The following is a 16,824-nucleotide window of genomic DNA, read 5'->3' on the forward strand; positions in this document are numbered from 1 at the left end:
TGAACAGCAACTGTTGAAGAGCAGACAAACAAGAGAAAGGAATAATAGATATAGTTGCTTTGGCAAAAAAAAAAACCTGCCACAACGGCACCAAAAGGTATAGGAAGAATTTCAAACCAAGAATTGTATTACCTTTTAGATATACGTAGCTTTCCAGGTAGAAGGATGGTGGTCAGCAGTATTTAATTTAAAATGTTTTTCTGAAGCATTGTGCTATTGGTCGCTTAGTGCATGGCCATGCTTTACTATTGGTTCGATTCATAACTTCGTTGACTCATGGATGGACATAATGCTGAAAGTCTCTGGAAAGAAGGTGGGCTCAGATATGACTTTACAGCAATGCCTACTGGATGACCAGGGGAGGATTGCAGGAAAATATCGACCTGGGGGCATTTTTCAAACCTGGCCCATGGGGTATCTGACACCCTCATGCATTTTCCCTGCAGCACATGTGTCAACAGCTCCCACTGTTTCTACGGTAGGGTTGTGCGACCTTGCAGGCCCATCTTCCAGCCACAGCAGGATGGGCTATGCCATGGCTATGCAGGCTTCTCTCCCGGCCATGGCAAGACGGCTCTGCCTCGGACCCACAGGTTTCTCTTCAGGCCACAGCAGCCCCTTTTCTTCTCTTTGCCCGGAAAATTTAAAAAAAAAAAAAAAGTGATGGGAGCGACCAGCCCACTGGGGGAAGCCCAATCTCCCGATAAAGCAATCCACCCTTGTGGCTGACACACGAGTGTATTGGAGATTTCTAAGCCTATATCAATTGGTTGGAGCTACCATATGTTGCTTTGGTGCCTGAGCATGAAGTACAGAATAAGATAAGACAACTAATGAAGCTTTTTCCCATGACCTCCCCTACTAGCAGGATGGTATCTGGGATTAGTGCAGCCATCACCATACCAGCAATATAGCAGTGATGATGATATAATTGTGAAACTTAAACAATACTTGAGTGACACACCAGTTGTATGACAAAGCTGCTGGCATTTCATGCTTCTCTTCATTCAGAAGCAGTGCTGATTGTGGAAATGTGAAACGAGATTAGTTTAGATAAAGGTATCACATGGTAAGAGATTAGTTTAAAGATAACCTAATGAGGTACATATTCAGCCACTGTGTGGCTCTGCTAGTTAGCCGATAACAACTTTATCCGGCTAACTTTAGGACAGCTTGACGGGACAATAAGAGTTAGCTGGATAAGTTATCCAGTTAACTCTGAGTATTGGCATTAGCAAGATAATGTATTCGGTTAATTCTGCTCCTCCCTAGTATTATCCAGCTAGATAATCCAGAGCTGGATACATGAGTATTTGTATGTGTTTTAAAAGCTAACGTTTACTAAAAAATATGCTATTTTCAAAACCTAGTATGCACACTCACAATTTTCATTTGTACAAAGTGACAATGAAACATGGCAGGCAAAAGCTGAAGGAAGGTTACAAAATATAACTTTTGTTCCTTGATTTTGAATCACACTCAGAATATGGAATATCTCCAAAGGGACAATGCCACATCTGCTTAATGCTGGAATGTTATACAAAATCTGAATGTATCCAAATATACTCTAAAATAAAATAAACTTGTAAACATTAGGAGGTCAACATTCAGATGAAGTTATCCATCTAAATTAAAATGTGGCCACTTATCCAGATTTTTTATAACATTCCAGCATTAAGCAGATGTGACATTGTCCCTTTGGAGATATTCCATATTCTGAGTGTGATTCAAAATCAAGGAACAAAAGTTATATTTTGTAACCTTCCTTCAGCTTTTGCCTGCCATGTTTCATTGTCACTTTGTACAAATGAAAATTGTGAGTGTGCATATTAGGCTTTGAAAATAGCATATTTTTTAGTAAACGTTAGCTTTTAAAACACACAAATGCCCATGTATCCAGCACATTAGTTTTTAAAACACATATACAAATGCCCATGTATCCAGCACCATTTCAGGCGGATGGACTCTTCCTACCTATTTTTGCACCATTAGTGTACTCTTCCAAGGATCCGGATAAGCAATTTTGGGGATTTTTCAGCAAAAAAACAAATTTAAGATGAATAAATTCTAGCATATGTAGAAGATGAGGACCGTTAGATGCATTTAGTCTACCCGTTTTCATCCTTGTCATAGATCCCAGTTGATCTCTGGATTTCCTCTCATGGCTTCAGAATTAGGGATTCTCTGTGTTTATCCCTTGCATCCTTTCTCTGAAGGAATATTGTCTGATGTTGCTCCTGAGTCTGCCCTCCCCCGGAGCCACGTGTTGACCTCTTTCTTGTAGAACATTCTTTTCTCTGAAAAAGGTTTGCTGCTGCTTTCTGATGTACGCCTTTGAAGTATTTGAAAGTCTGTCTCTGTCTTATCCCTGCCTCTTTCCTCTCCTACAGACTATAAGTTAGGCCCTGCATCATTTTAGTAACCTTCTGGACCACCTCCAACCTATCTTTTCAGAGATGCCTAGAATTGGACACAACATTCTCGGTCAAGTCTCACCTACAAGCTTTACAGGGGCATTATTGATTCCTTTTCTTTTTTTCTGCTCGTTATGCCTCTTCCTGTGCACCTTAGCGTCCCTGTAGCTATGGACATTGCCTTAGCACACCGTTTTATTACCTTGAGATCATTGATATGATTGCGGAAGTCTCTATCCTGGTTGGTGCACATCAAAATGTCACCCCTCACCGTGTAATGCTCCTTGGATTTCTGTACTCCAAATGCACAATTCTGACTTTTTTTTTTTTTTTTTGCATTAAACCTTAACTAACTCAACCACTCCTTAAGCTTTCCTTGATCAATTCTCATTCAGTCTGCTCTCTCGGGGTGTCCACTTTGTTGCAGAATTTAGTGTCATCTGCAAAAAAGTCAAACTTTCTTTTTAACCCCTGTGCAATTTCACTCTCAAAGATATTGAAAGGAGCAGGTCTCAGGACTGATTCTTGAAGAACTTCTCTGAGAACAGAAAAGTGATTAGAGAAGATTTGATACTCTGTTAAAGTGTAGAAGTGCTTTTTGTGGGTATATATCCATATCTATACATACATATATACACATATATACACATACATCTTCATCAAAAAGCTAGCTAGCCAAGGGCATTTGGTGGATCAGAATTGAGAACCTGAAAGAGTTCCAGTAGCTCAGGACTGTCTTTTAAACTTGAAAATTGCTCTCCCAAAGAGAGCAGGGGGAGAGAAACTGCCTTGGATGATTAACTACACTGAATAAATTAGTTGTGCCACACATGCTGATATTCAGAATTCATTTGGATTTCACTTTTTCTCTTTTCCAGGAATTGGAGTTTTTCTTTCCTTCAAACGGAGGTTGTGGCCCATCAAACACTTCAAAATTGTCAAACTGTACCTGCTGCATCATTAAACCTCATGCTGTATCTGAAGGTAAGCTCGCTCCCGCCATACAGAAAGTAATATTTTAATAATAAGAGAGAGATCATTGAAAAAGCATCAGCCGGTTGTGTGCCTTCATATTGTGTTATAAGTGGAATATAAATGTTTTTAAATAACAATCTACCTGTGCTAAGTGGATAACCTCTTGGCAGACTGCCTTTATTTGTGGGAGAGTATCATGTGCGATTGTTGTCAGAGCAGTGCTGTGCTCTCTCCCCACATGTAACATAGAAATGCCATATAGTGAAAACATTGGAATAAACTGCAAGGAATGGAGGTTATAACTCTAAACATACAACTGCCTCGAGCTTCCAAGAAGGCTAGGGTGACCTGCATGGAAGGACCTTGCCTGAAATCCAAACTTCCATGAGCGAGGGAAGGGTCACAGGATTTTTTTACATCAGTCTCACTAAGCTTAGCTTACAAAATGTGGTAATAAGGCATGGAAAGAGGCCTGGTGTTTGGATTAAGTATTAGTCTTCTAAGAAACAAAGTTGAAAATGACAAGCCCTGAAGTGGCTTACTAGCAGAGATGCTGAAGACCATCACTGTTTCAGATTTTGAGCAATGCTAGCGACAGCTGTGGAAGGCCGAGGTAGGAAAAAGAAATGGGGGAGGAATGAATGAGTGTTGGGTTGCATATCATCTGCTCAAAATGGATGAATCTCAGGTGGGCAGACTGGATCAGCCACTTTGTTCTTATCTTTGAAACTTTACAATGCTACTGATATGCTTTCAGTTGTTTTCTTACATAACTTTCTGGTTCTGATGTTGAAAGGATGTGTGCAAGTCTAGGTTTATATTGGAGTTGTTTAGTGCCAGTGGAAATTTAGCTGCTCAGCTTGCACCATCTATTCAAGTTCATGCTTTTTTATTTCAAGAAATACTGGCTGCTTAACTCTGCATTTAGATTCTAGTTACAGACATTCTCCAAGAAAAAAAATAGCTTGTTTGAATTATTTTTTTATTGATTTTATAACATTTATCGTAATTTACTGTTGCCTAATAAGTTGTATCAAGTGGTCCTTTTTGAGAATCCTAGCATGCAAATGGCCAGGTATTTTAAGTTGTGTTTTTTGTTTTGTTTTCAGTATTGTATCTGAGAAAATTTAAAATTATGAAAGTATTGGTATACAACAGCAAGACAGGTGACTCTGGAGGCCTGATCTCAGCTCTTTGGGCTGTCTACCTGGGGTAAGGACCTAAACTAAACAAAGAGGAGTTCCTGTACGTACCCGGATCAGTCCAGACAGTGGATTGAGCCTCCTTTCCAGCAGGTGGAGACAGACTAAAACTTGCAGGATGCCCTTTATCAGGACAGAGCCTATCCTCTAACCCTTCAGTATTCGTCTGTCTCCAGCAGGTGCAGCATCTCCCCTTCGGTTCTCTGCTGTAGGCTAGTCAGCCTCTTCTTTCTCTTTAGGCTCAAACAAGTACTTCTTTTGGTTCTTGTTTAAAAAAAAAAAAAGATTTCTGAAGGAAATTTCTGCCTTCTTTAGTGCTTTACTGTTTTTTGTGTGGGAGACGTCCGTCTCCCAGCTCTTGCCCAGCTCAGGGGGGCTTGTCCCCTTTTGCAGGAGGGGTTTCCCTGCATAGTCCTGAGTCCGTGGACGCTTCCAGGTGTGGGGACCGACGCTCTCTGGGCCTCGTTCCCCCTCTGGCTGCCGAGGGGGTTTTGAACCCGCTGCTGCGCTCAGTTAAAAAAAAAAAAAAAAAAAAAGGGAGTTAAAAGGTGTTGAACTTTCAATAAGTTGCAGGTACTCACCTACCTCTAACTTATTTGCAGCAGTTGACTAGCTTTTTTATTTTTTTCTGGTCAGAGTTAGGGCTAGAACTGGCAGTCAGAGAAGCAGAAGGCAGCAGGTTTCCCGCCTGCTCTCTCCTGCTGTGCAGGCTGTCAATCAAGCTTATTTTCAACTTTTTTTTTTCTTCAGCCGAGGTTTAGCTATGTCCCGGCTGACAGCCTGTCATTCTTGTGGGCTGTCCTCTTCACGTTTTTCGCGTCAGGGCCTCTGCACTGCTTGCCTGCCGGGTGGGGAAGGTCCCTCCTCAGCAGGACAAGCAAATTTAGCCCGGGGCTCCACTCCTCCCAGCATTGCTAGGCCTTTCCCGGGTCGGCAGAGCCCGGGAACGGCCGCCATCTTGGATTTTTCATCAGGGCCGATTTCACTGCTCCCTGGGGCTGGGGGGCTGGATTTTTTTGATTTAACCCCCAATTTGGCCCCTGTGGGTCCCCCAGGAGGGGGTCCTACCCTTCCCTCGCCCCCCCCTCCCTCCCCCCTCCAGCAAATCTAGGGTCCCTTTTTCCGCAGATTTCGTCGTCCTCATGCACAAATCTTATCTAGCTAGCCTGCATGAGCTGGATGAAAGCCCCCCCCCCCTTGCCCCCTGCCGCCAAAAATCCCTCGTTCAGCACCGTTGACCACTGGACCGGCTGCAGAGCCTCAGGGACAAGTTCGGGTGCGGGTGGTCCCAGGGGTGCCCCCCCCCCCCCCCCGGTGTCTCCTGGGTCCTTGGACCCCGCTGCTTCCTCTGATTCGGCGGATGCCCCCCCCCCCCCCCCCAAGGGGGATGACCCCAGAGCCCTTCGTCTTTTTCGTAAGGAGGAGTTAGAGCCCCTCCTCCCTTTTGTTTTGGAGGAGCTGGGTCTGGAAAGTCCCTCCGTGGATAATCTCATGGCCTCACTCCCTAAGGATATGAACCCGGTTTTGGGAGGGCTCCTGGCTCCGGCCTCGGCCTTTCCCTTCCACCCCATGCTTAAGCTCCTTATCCTGCAGGAATGGGAGGCTCCTGAGGGTGCGCTCCGGGTGGGGTGTGCGATGGATAAGCTCTATCCCCTCCCGGAAGAGGGCTTGGAGCTGTTGCGATATCCATCAGTGGATTCTTATGTTTCTGCAGTGGCCAAGCACACCACGATTCCGGTGGAAGGTTCCACGGCCTTGAAGGATTCACAAGATCGTAAGCTGGAGGCTCACCTGAAGCGCATCTTTGACGTCCTAGCCCTCGGGGTTCGGGCGTCTTGCGGTAGCAGTCTCATGATGTGGGCGGGCCTCCAGTGGGTCCAACAGTTACTCTGCACCCGGGAGCTTCCGCCAGGTGAGGCAGAACAAGCCGAACGTCTGGAGGCGGTAATCGCTTACGTGTCAGACTCCCTCTACGATTTGGTCCGTGTGCAGGCGAAGGCGATGGTTTTGGCAGTGGCTGCCTGGAGGCTCCTTTGGCTACGCCACTAGTCGGCTGATCAGTCCTCGAAGACCTGGCTGGGCACGCTTCCCTTCAAAGGTAAGATGCTCTTTGGCGAGGACCTTGACAAGCTTATGGACTCCTTGGCTGACAACAAGGTCCATAAGCTTCCAGAGGACCGCCCTAAGTCTTCTCTGTCCTTCGTGGCCTCTCGCTTTCGCTTCAGGGGTCAGCGTCGCTCCGCTTCTCGCGGGCGGGGCGGTGCTGCAAGGGGGGGTCTTCTCGTGCGCAGTCCTGGTCGCAGTCCTTTCGTGGCAGGCGGCCTTTTCGCGAGGGCCAGCCCGTGCGAACCACCGCTAAACCTGCCACGCAATGAAGTTCAGCCGACCCATTCCTTGGTCCCTTACCTCGGCGGACGCCTCTCCCTGTTTTTCGAGGAATGGGTCAAAATCACGTCGGATCAGTGGGTCCTCGACATTATCAGAGACTGGTACGCTTTCGACCTCGTCAGGGAACTTCCAGATCTCTTTCTGTTCTCCCCTTGCGGCCAGGCCAAGAGGGACGCGGTGGTTCAGACTCTCTTCAAGCTTCTGGATCTGGGGGCGGTGGTCCCAGTCCCAAAAGGGGAAATTAGCGCCGGCCAGTATTCTATTTACTTCAACGTGCCAAAAAAGGACGGGTCCTTCCGCCCAATCCTGGACCTCAAGAGGGACAATTGGGCCCTCAAGATCCCCCACTTCCACATGGAAACCCTACGGGCGGTCATTGCGGCAGTCCGTCCCAGAGAGTTCCTTGCTTCCCTCGATCTCGCAGAAGCATATTTTCATATTCCCATCCACCGCGACTGCCAGAAGTATCTCCGATTCCACATTCTCAACCAGGACTTCCAGTTTCGAGCTCTCCCCTTCGGCCTCGCGACCGCTCCTCGCACCTTCACGAAGGTCATGGTAGTAGTGGCAGCGGCCTTGCGCCGGGAGGGGATTCTCGTCCATCCCTATCTGGACGATTGCTCATCAGGGCCAAGTCGGAGACCTCTTGCCGGCGGGCGGTGGATCACGTCTTGGAGCTCCTTGCCTCTCTTGGGTGGATAGTGAACTTTTCCAAGAGCAAGCTTTAGCCCTCCCAGGAGTTGTAATTTCTGGGAGCACACTTCGACACCCGAGTAGGCAAGGTATTCTTACCTCGGGCGCGAGCCCTCAAGCTGATCAATCAGGTCCAGAATCTGATTGCGCTAGCTTCCCCGACGGCCTGGGATTATCTCCAAGTCCTGGGCTCCATGGCTTCTACCATCGATCTGGTCCCCTGGGCCTTTGCTCATATGCGTCCGTTACAGAAAGCTTTGCTGTCTCGTTGGCAACCAGTGTCTGAGCAGTTCCACGTAGTCCTTTCGTTCTTGGAGTCTACTACCCACGAATTACAGTGGTGGCTGTCTCTTCCTCATCTCCTGCAAGGGATGCCTCTTCAAGCTCCACAGTAGACGATAGCCCCTCAGTCCACCCAGGGGACATGGTCCCAGACTCAGTCACGCTGGCACATCAATCAACTGGAAACTTTGGCAGTCCGCCTGGCCCTTCAGGAGTTCCTTCCCCTGATCCACGGCAAGGCGGTACGAGTCCTGACTGACAACTCCACCACAGTCACCTACATCAATCGCCAAGGGGGCACTCGCAGTCCCCTGGTAGCCTTAGAAGCCAGCCGTCTCCTCGCTTGGGTGGAGCGTCACCTACAGTGCCTTGCGGCTTCTTACATCGCCGGAAAAGACAATGTTCAAGCCGACTTCCTCAGCTGGCAGTCGCTCGATCCGGGAGAGTGGGAGCTCTCGGATGCGGCCATGGCTCTGATAGTGGACAGGTGGGGTCCTCCTCACCTCGACCTCATGGCGACTCTGCGCAATGCCAAGGCCAATCAGTTCTTCAGCCGCTGGAGGGAGCACGGCGCAGAGGGCGTGAATGCTCTGGCTCTGCCTTGGCCAGCGGATGTCCTTCTGTACGTGTTTCCCCGTGGCCACTGGTGGGGAAAGTTCTCAGGAGAATCGAGCTCCACCGGGGACCGGTGATTCTCGTCGCTCCCGAGTGGCCGTGAAGGCCGTGGTTCGCGGATCTCATCAATCTAGCGGTGGACGGGCCCCTGCGCCTCGGTCATCTCCCTCGTCTCCTCCAGCAGGGGCCTGTATTTTTCGACCAGGCCGATCACTTCTGTCTTGCGGCCTGGCTTTTGAACGGCGTCGCCTGAGGCGCAAATGTTATAGGGAGGCGGTCATCTCCACCCTGCTGCGAGCCCGGAAGCAGTCGACTTCTCTGGCCTATGTGCGCATCTGGAAAGTTTTTGAGTCCGCGTGTACGGAGGCGGGTGTCCCTTCGCGCTCTGCCTCGATTCCTTTGATTCTTTCTTTTCTTCAGAAGGGTCTCTCTAAGGGCCTCTCCTTCAGTTATCTACGCGTTCAAGTCTCAGCGCTCGGCTCTCTCCTGGGTCGGGTGGACGGTCATGCCTTAGCAGCTCACCCTGACATGATTCGTTTCTTGAGAGGCGTTAGACATCTCCGCCCCCCCTCTCGGGCCACGTGTCCGTCGTGGAGTCTCAACCTGGTCCTTAGTGCTCTCTGTGCGGCTCCCTTCGAGCCTCTTCGCCACGCTACGCTCAAGGATCTTACTCTAAAGACTGGCACCTTGATTCTCCTTTTACAAAAAGAGGACTGGCTATGCTCCCTTGATCTAAAGGATCATACACTCACATTGAGATCTTCCCTTGTCACAGGAAGTATCTTCAATTTGTGGTGGGAAAACAGCACTTCCAGTAGTGGATATTGCTGTTTGAGCTAGCGACACAACATGCCTGGTCCTGGTGGCGGCACATTTCCGCAGGCAGGGGCCGCCAGGTCCATGCGCATGACCATCCGGGTATTGGAGTCATTAGGGTTCATTCTCAACTACCTAAAGTCCCATCTCGGCCATTCACTTCAATTGGACTTCATAGGAGCCCTGCTAGACATGGCTCAGGCCAAGGTCTTGCCTCATCAGAAGGCCGTTAGCTTGAAAATCGAGGCAGAGATTCAACAGAGCCAGCATTGTCAGCTTGGCACATGTTGAGGCTGTTGGGCCTTATGCCCACAATGTCCATGTCACTCCTTCGGCACATTTACACATGTGTAGAGCCCAATGGACTCTGAGGTTGCAGTGGTGCCAGGCCACTCAGAGCCTCCAGGATTGCATCTGAGTCACCCCATCTCTCTGAGATTCATTGTCATAGCGGGTACTTTGAAATCTGGAACAGGGGATCTTTTTTCAAAGTCTCCCTACCTAAATTGTCCTAACCACAGATGCATCCCCCCGGGGGTGAAGAGCTCATGCAGATGGACTCAGCACCCAGAGTCTCTATTCCACTCAGGAACGCTCTTGTCAAATCAACTTCCTGGAGCTTCAGGCGATCAGGTGTGTGCTATAGGCTTTCGGAGATTGGCTGTCCAACAAAGTTGTCCTGATCCAAACAGACAACCAGGTAGCCATGTGATATGTCAACAAGCATGTAGGCACAGGGTCGTACCTCCTGTGTTAGGAAGAGGTCCATGTAAAAAGCCCCAGTCTGGCTTCTAAGACCAGGGCAACTTATCGTTCTCTGTAAACCGGATTGATTTGTATCTAATACAGGAATTTCGGTATATAAAAATTAAAAATAAATAAATAAATATGGTTGTGGGCCCTGTCCCACAGGATGGTGCTCAGGACCATGTACCTGGCCAGAATGGAGAATGTGGTAGCGATCAGGCTGAATCAAGCCTTCAGACCCCACAAGTGGTCCCTGGACCGGGCATAGTGAATCAGATATTCCGCTTCTGGGGAAACTTGGAAATAGATCTGTTCATGCTCCCTTGCAAAAGGAAAGTGCCTCAGTTCAGCTCCCTATACAGGTCAGACGGCAATTCAGCCTCAGATGCCATTGCCTGTCATTGGGGCAAGGGTCTTCTGAATGCATATCCTCTGATTCCCTGAAGCTTCACGAGGACAGGGGGCTATGATCCTCATAGCCCCTCATTGACCGAGACAAGTCTGGTTTCTACTCCTACAGGAGTTGTCCATCTGGAGACCAATTAGTCTGGGGTCTTTCCAGATCTCATCTCGCAAGATCAAGGCGGGCTGCCTGCTTCATAACCTCCAGGCCCTGTTGCTCACAGTCTGGAAGTTGAGAGGTTAATCCTCGAGCCGCTTGATCTTTCAGTGGATGTGTCTCGGGTCCTGGTGGCTTCTAGAAAGCCTTCCACTACAAGGTCCTATGGACTGAAGTGGAGGAGGTTTTCCATATGGTATGAACAGAAGGCCTTAGATCTGTTCTTCTGCCCCCCACAAAAACTGCTTGATTACCTTCTACACATATCAGAAGCTGGCATAAAAACCAACTCTGTTAGAGTTCATCTCAGTGCAATTGCTGCATACCAGCAAGGTGTAGATGGTTCGCTCATCTCTGTGCACCTGTTACCTGAAGTACCTGACCTGGAAGGCCATATCTTTGGTGGCAGTCACCTCAGCGCGCAGGGTCAGAGAGCTCCAGGCCTTAGGGACATATCCACCTTTTACACTAAGTTTTATCAAGACAAGGTGGTCTTGCATACGCACTCTAAGTTCCTGCCTAAGATGGTGACTGTCTTCCATCTTAACCAGTCCATCATCCTACTAACATTCTTTTCCAGGCCCCATTCGCACCAAGGCAAACCTCACTGCATAGTTTGGACTGCAAGCGAACCTTAGCCTTCTCTCTGAAGTGGACAGAAGCCCATAGACAGTCCACCCAACTTTTTATTTCTTTTGATAGGGGTAAGTTGGGTGTTGCCATTGCCAAACAGACACTATCCAATTGGCTAGCAGATTGCATCTCCTGTTATGCCCAGCTAGGACGGCATCTTAGGAATCATGTCAAGGCTCATTCTGTCAGTCATGGCAGCATTGGTGGCTTACTTGTGAGCAGTTCCTGTGGAGGAGATCTGCAGAGCTGCGATGTGGATTTCTCTCCACACGTTCACATCTCACTATTGCTGGATAGGGATGGCTAACGTGACAGTAGGTTCGGCCAGTCTGTCCTTTGGAACATATTTGGGGTTATTTGAGGTCAGGCTTCCTAACCCCGCTGTTAACAACAGCATTGTTGTTGTTGTTGTTGTGCCCATTGGCACCTGGTTGGGTATCTGTTGGTCTCCTTTTGTGTTAGGGAACAGCCTGTAGCTAAGGATTCACCCATGTGTGAGGACTGCCATCCTGCTTGTCCTTGGAGAAAGAAGAGTTGTTTACCTGTAACAGGTATTCTCCGAGGACAGCAGAATGTTAGTCCTCACAAAACTTGCTGCCACCCTGCGGAGTTGGGTTTCTTCTATTTTTTGTTTTAATTATAATTCTATGTTACAAGACTGTAGAGCAGGGGTCGGGAACCCATGGCTCGCGAGCCAAATATGGCTCTTTTGAGGGCTGCATCTGGCTCGCAGACAAGTGTCGCCACACTTTCCCGCTGACCCAGCTGCTCCCCGGTCCTCCTCCGCCCGGGCTTAAAATGCTGTCAGCCCGGGCGGAACGCGGCAGGACAGCTGGAGTCAGCGGCACCGGCGTGCTCTCTTTTTCCTGCCCCCCCCCCCCCCCCCCCGCGGCCCGGAAGAGGAAGTGGAGCGTATCGGGTGCCTGCGCGGCAAGAAGAGGCCACGCTAGTGCGCTTGGCATCGGCCCGAAGAAAAGAAGTTTGCAGCGCGGCTCGGAGGAAAATGAAGAGCTTCAACCGCGGCCGATGGGACTCCGCCTCCGCGAGGGCTGAAAATGAAGAGGTTAGCGTTGGGAGGAGGCTGCTGCTGCCGCGAGTTCCCGGGGTGGGGGAGAGAGAGAGAGAGTGAATGAGCGAGCAAACACATGCTTGCTCGCTCATTCACCCTCTCTCTCCCCCACCCCGGGAACTCGCGGCAGCAGCAGCCTCCTCCCAACGCTAACCTCTTCATTTTCAGCCCTCGCGGAGGCGGAGTCCCATCGGCCGCGGTTGAACCTCTTCATTTTCCTCCGAGCCGCGCTGCAGTCTTTTCTTCGGGCCGATGCCGAGCGCACTTGCGTGGCCTCCTCTTGCCGCGCAGGCACCTGATACGCTCCACTTCCTCTTCCGGGCTGCGGGGGGCCTGTGTGAGTGAGTGAGTGGGTGTGTGTGTGTGTGTGTGTGTGTGAGAGAGATTGCATGTATGTGAATGATTGAGAGCCTGTATATGTGAAAGAGAGTATGTCTGTAATTGAGAGCCTGCCTGTGAGAGAGAGAGAGCATGAATGTAAGTTTACGATTGGGAACCTGTATGTGTACGTTTGTGATTGAAAACATGTTTGTGTGAAAGAGTATGTGTGTATGATTGAGATCCTTTGTGTGTGAGAGAAATCATGTGTATGTATGATTAAGAGCCTGTGTGTATAAGTAAGAGAGAGATCATGTGTGTCTGTGTGTGATTGAGAGCTGGTTTAGGTGAGCTGGTTTAGGTGATGGAGCATGTGAGTATGTGATTGAGAGCCTGTGTTTAAATGAGAGAGAGAGACCATGTGTGTCTGTGTGTGATTGAGAGCTGATTTAGGTGAGGGAGCATGTGAGTATGTGACTGAGAGCCTGTGTGTAAATGAGAGAGAGAGAGAGAGGACATGTTTGTAAGCATGTGAATGAGAGTTTGTGTGTGAGAGAAAAAGACAGCATGTATTTATGTGATTGAAAGCCTGTGTGTCTGTGTGTAAGCGTGTAAGCGTGTAAGCGTGAAAAGATAGACAGCGTGAAAAGATAGACAGCATGTGTGTCAAGATGGTGAGATGGACAGTGAAATGCTAAGAGAAATTAGGGAAGCCAACCAAATTGGTAGTGCAGTAATAATGGGAGACTTCAATTACCCCAATATAGACTGGGTAAATGTATCATCGGGTCACGCTAGAGAGATAACGTTCCTGGATGGAATAAATGATAGCTTTATGGAGCAAATGGTTCAGGAACCGACGAGAGAGGGAGCAATTTTAGATCTAATTCTCAGTGGAGCACAGGACTTGGTGAGAGAGGTAACGGTGGTGGGGCCGCTTGGCAATAGTGATCATAATATGATCAAATTTGATTTAATGACTGGAAAAGGAACAGTGTGCAAATCCAAGGCTCTCGTGCTAAACTTTCAAAAGGGAAACTTTGATAAAATGAGAAAAATTGTTAGAAAAAAACTGAAAGGAGCAGCTACAAAAGTAAAAAATGTCCAAGAGGCGTGGTCATTGTTAAAAAATACCATTCTAGACGCACAGTCCAGATGTATTCCACACATTAGGAAAGGTGGAAAGAAGGCAAAACGATTACCGGCATGGTTAAAAGGGGAGGTGAAAGAAGCTATTTTAGCCAAAAGATCTTCATTCAAAAATTGGAAGAAGGATCCAACAGAAGAAAATAGGATAAAGCATAAACATTGGCAAGTTAAATGTAAGACATTGATAAGACAGGCTAAGAGAGAATTTGAAAAGAAGTTGGCTGTAGAGGCAAAAACTCACAGTAAAAACTTTTTTAAATATATCCGAAGCAGAAAGCCTGTGAGGGAGTCAGTTGGACCGTTAGATGATCGAGGGGTTAAAGGGGCACTTAGAGAAGATAAGGCCATCGCGGAAAGATTAAATGATTTCTTTGCTTCGGTGTTTACTGAAGAGGATGTTGGGGAGGTACCCGTAATGGAGAAGGTTTTCATGGGTAATGATTCAGATGGACTGAATCAAATCACGGTGAACTTAGAAGATGTGGTAGGCCTGATTGACAAACTGAAGAGTAGTAAATCACCTGGACCGGATGGTATACACCCCAGAGTTCTGAAGGAACTAAAAAATGAAATTTCAGACCTATTAGTAAAAATTTGTAACTTATCATTAAAATCATCCATTGTACCTGAAGACTGGAGGATAGCAAATGTAACCCCAATATTTAAAAAGGGCTCCAGGGGCGATCCGGGAAACTACAGACCGGTTAGCCTGACTTCAGTGCCAGGAAAAATAGTGGAAAGTGTTCTAAACATCAAAATCACAGAACATATAGAAAGACATGGTTTAATGGAACAAAGTCAGCATGGCTTTACCCAGGGCAAGTCTTGCCTCACAAATCTGCTTCACTTTTTTGAAGGAGTTAATAAACATGTGGATAAAGGTGAACCGGTAGATATAGTATACTTGGATTTTCAGAAGGCGTTTGACAAAGTTCCTCATGAGAGGCTTCTAGGAAAAGTAAAAAGTCATGGGATAGGTGGCGATGTCCTTTCGTGGATTGCAAACTGGCTAAAAGACAGGAAACAGAGAGTAGGATTAAATGGGCAATTTTCTCAGTGGAAGGGAGTGGACAGTGGAGTGCCTCAGGGATCTGTATTGGGACCCTTACTGTTCAATATATTTATAAATGATCTGGAAAGAAATACGACGAGTGAGATAATCAAATTTGCAGATGACACAAAATTGTGCAGAGTAGTTAAATCACAAGCAGATTGTGATAAATTGCAGGAAGACCTTGTGAGACTGGAAAATTGGGCATCCAAATGGCAGATGAAATTTAATGTGGATAAGTGCAAGGTGATGCATATAGGGAAAAATAACCCATGCTATAATTACACGATGTTGGGTTCCATATTAGGTGCTACAACCCAAGAAAGAGATCTAGGTGTCATAGTGGATAACACATTGAAATCGTCGGTTCAGTGTGCTGCGGCAGTCAAAAAAGCAAACAGAATGTTGGGAATTATTAGAAAAGGAATGATGAATAAAACAGAAAATGTCATAATGCCTCTGTATCGCTCCATGGTGAGACCGCACCTTGAATACTGTGTACAATTCTGGTCGCCGCATCTCAAAAAAGATATAATTGCGATGGAGAAGGTACAGAGAAGGGCTACCAAAATGATAAGGGGAATGGAACAACTCCCCTATGAGGAAAGACTAAAGAGATTAGGACTTTTCAGCTTGGAGAAGAGACGACTGAGGGGGGATATGATAGAGGTGTTTAAAATCATGAGAGGTCTAGAACGGGTAGATGTGAATCGGTTATTTACTCTTTCGGATAGTAGAAGGACTAGGGGACACTCCATGAAGTTAGCATGGGGCACATTTAAAACTAATCGGAGAAAGTTCTTTTTTACTCAACGCACAATTAAACTCTGGAATTTGTTGCCAGAGAATGTGGTTCGTGCAGGTAGTATAGCTGTGTTTAAAAAAGGATTGGATAAGTTCTTGGAGGAGAAGTCCATTACCTGCTATTAGGTTCACTTAGAGAATAGCCACTGCCATTAGCAATGGTTACATGGAATAGACTTAGTTTTTGGGTACTTGCCAGGTTCTTATGGCCTGGATTGGCCACTGTTGGAAACAGGATGCTGGGCTTGATGGACCTTTGGTCTGACCCAGTATGGCATTTTCTTATGTTCTTATGTTCATAATTAAGAGCCTATATAAGTGAGAGAGAAAAAACATGTGTATATGTGAGTACTGAGAGCATGTGTGTATAGGTGTGTCATTGAGAGCCAGTGTGAGAGCGCTGGTATGTTACTGAGAGAGGAGAAAGTTCCAAGCAAACCACCCCGCCTCCTGCTAATTCAGAACAATCTCAGGACACCTGGATATCAAACGTTCCCAGGTATGCAGAGCAAAAAAAATTTTTGTATCCTTATTATTTTTCATTACTGGGTCTTTGTGTCTGCTATTTTGAAATATTTTGTTGGTATCTGGAAATGTTTTATATGAGTTTTTAATTGTTGGATATTCCACCCATCAGCTGTTTCGAAATATGTTCTTTTTGTTAGTACAGTTTTACTGCTGATGATTTTATATTTCTTGATTTGTTTTATAAGGATGGGTGATGTTTCTTTTTTCCTTTGTTACACTGCTTACAGAGACTCTGGCTTGTTGCAGTTTCCAATTCAGTTTTTTCTGCATGCTTCTTGTTCTGCATTTTGGTCTCTTTATTCTATGTTAGGTGAGGGACAGCACGTGATTCAGGTGAGGTTTTCTGCTGGCGTGTAGTTTCTGTGTAGGACTCTATAGCAGCCTGACTTGGTCCGTTTTCCTAATAGGAGATGTATTGGTGTCTTAAGGCCTGGTGTAATATTTTCAGAGACTTATGGTACTTTAAAAGTGTGATCTTACATAAAATGCACACATTTACTTGTATTTAGTTTTAAACATATTGTATGGCTCTCACGGAATTACATTTTAAAATATTTGGCGTTTATGGCTCTCTCAGCCAA

General features: G+C 47.0%; 1 protein-coding gene across 5 annotated transcripts in view; it reads left to right on the forward strand.

Annotated features, from left to right (window-relative positions):
• Positions 1 to 16,824, forward strand: part of NME7 (NME/NM23 family member 7) — a 310,951-nt gene that overhangs the window by 133,968 nt on the left and 160,159 nt on the right. For all 5 annotated transcript variants that reach the window (XR_003852753.1, XM_029577812.1, XM_029577811.1 and 2 more), the window contains one exon: positions 3,293 to 3,398. Coding sequence is in view for 4 of the 5 variants with exons in the window: in XM_029577812.1 (XP_029433672.1) it covers positions 3,293 to 3,398 (106 nt within the window). In the remaining variant the exon portion in view is untranslated. The remainder of the gene's footprint in view (positions 1 to 3,292; positions 3,399 to 16,824) is intronic.

Source organism: Rhinatrema bivittatum, chromosome 15, assembly GCF_901001135.1.
Source record: "Rhinatrema bivittatum chromosome 15, aRhiBiv1.1, whole genome shotgun sequence".
Taxonomy (NCBI): domain Eukaryota; kingdom Metazoa; phylum Chordata; class Amphibia; order Gymnophiona; family Rhinatrematidae; genus Rhinatrema; species Rhinatrema bivittatum.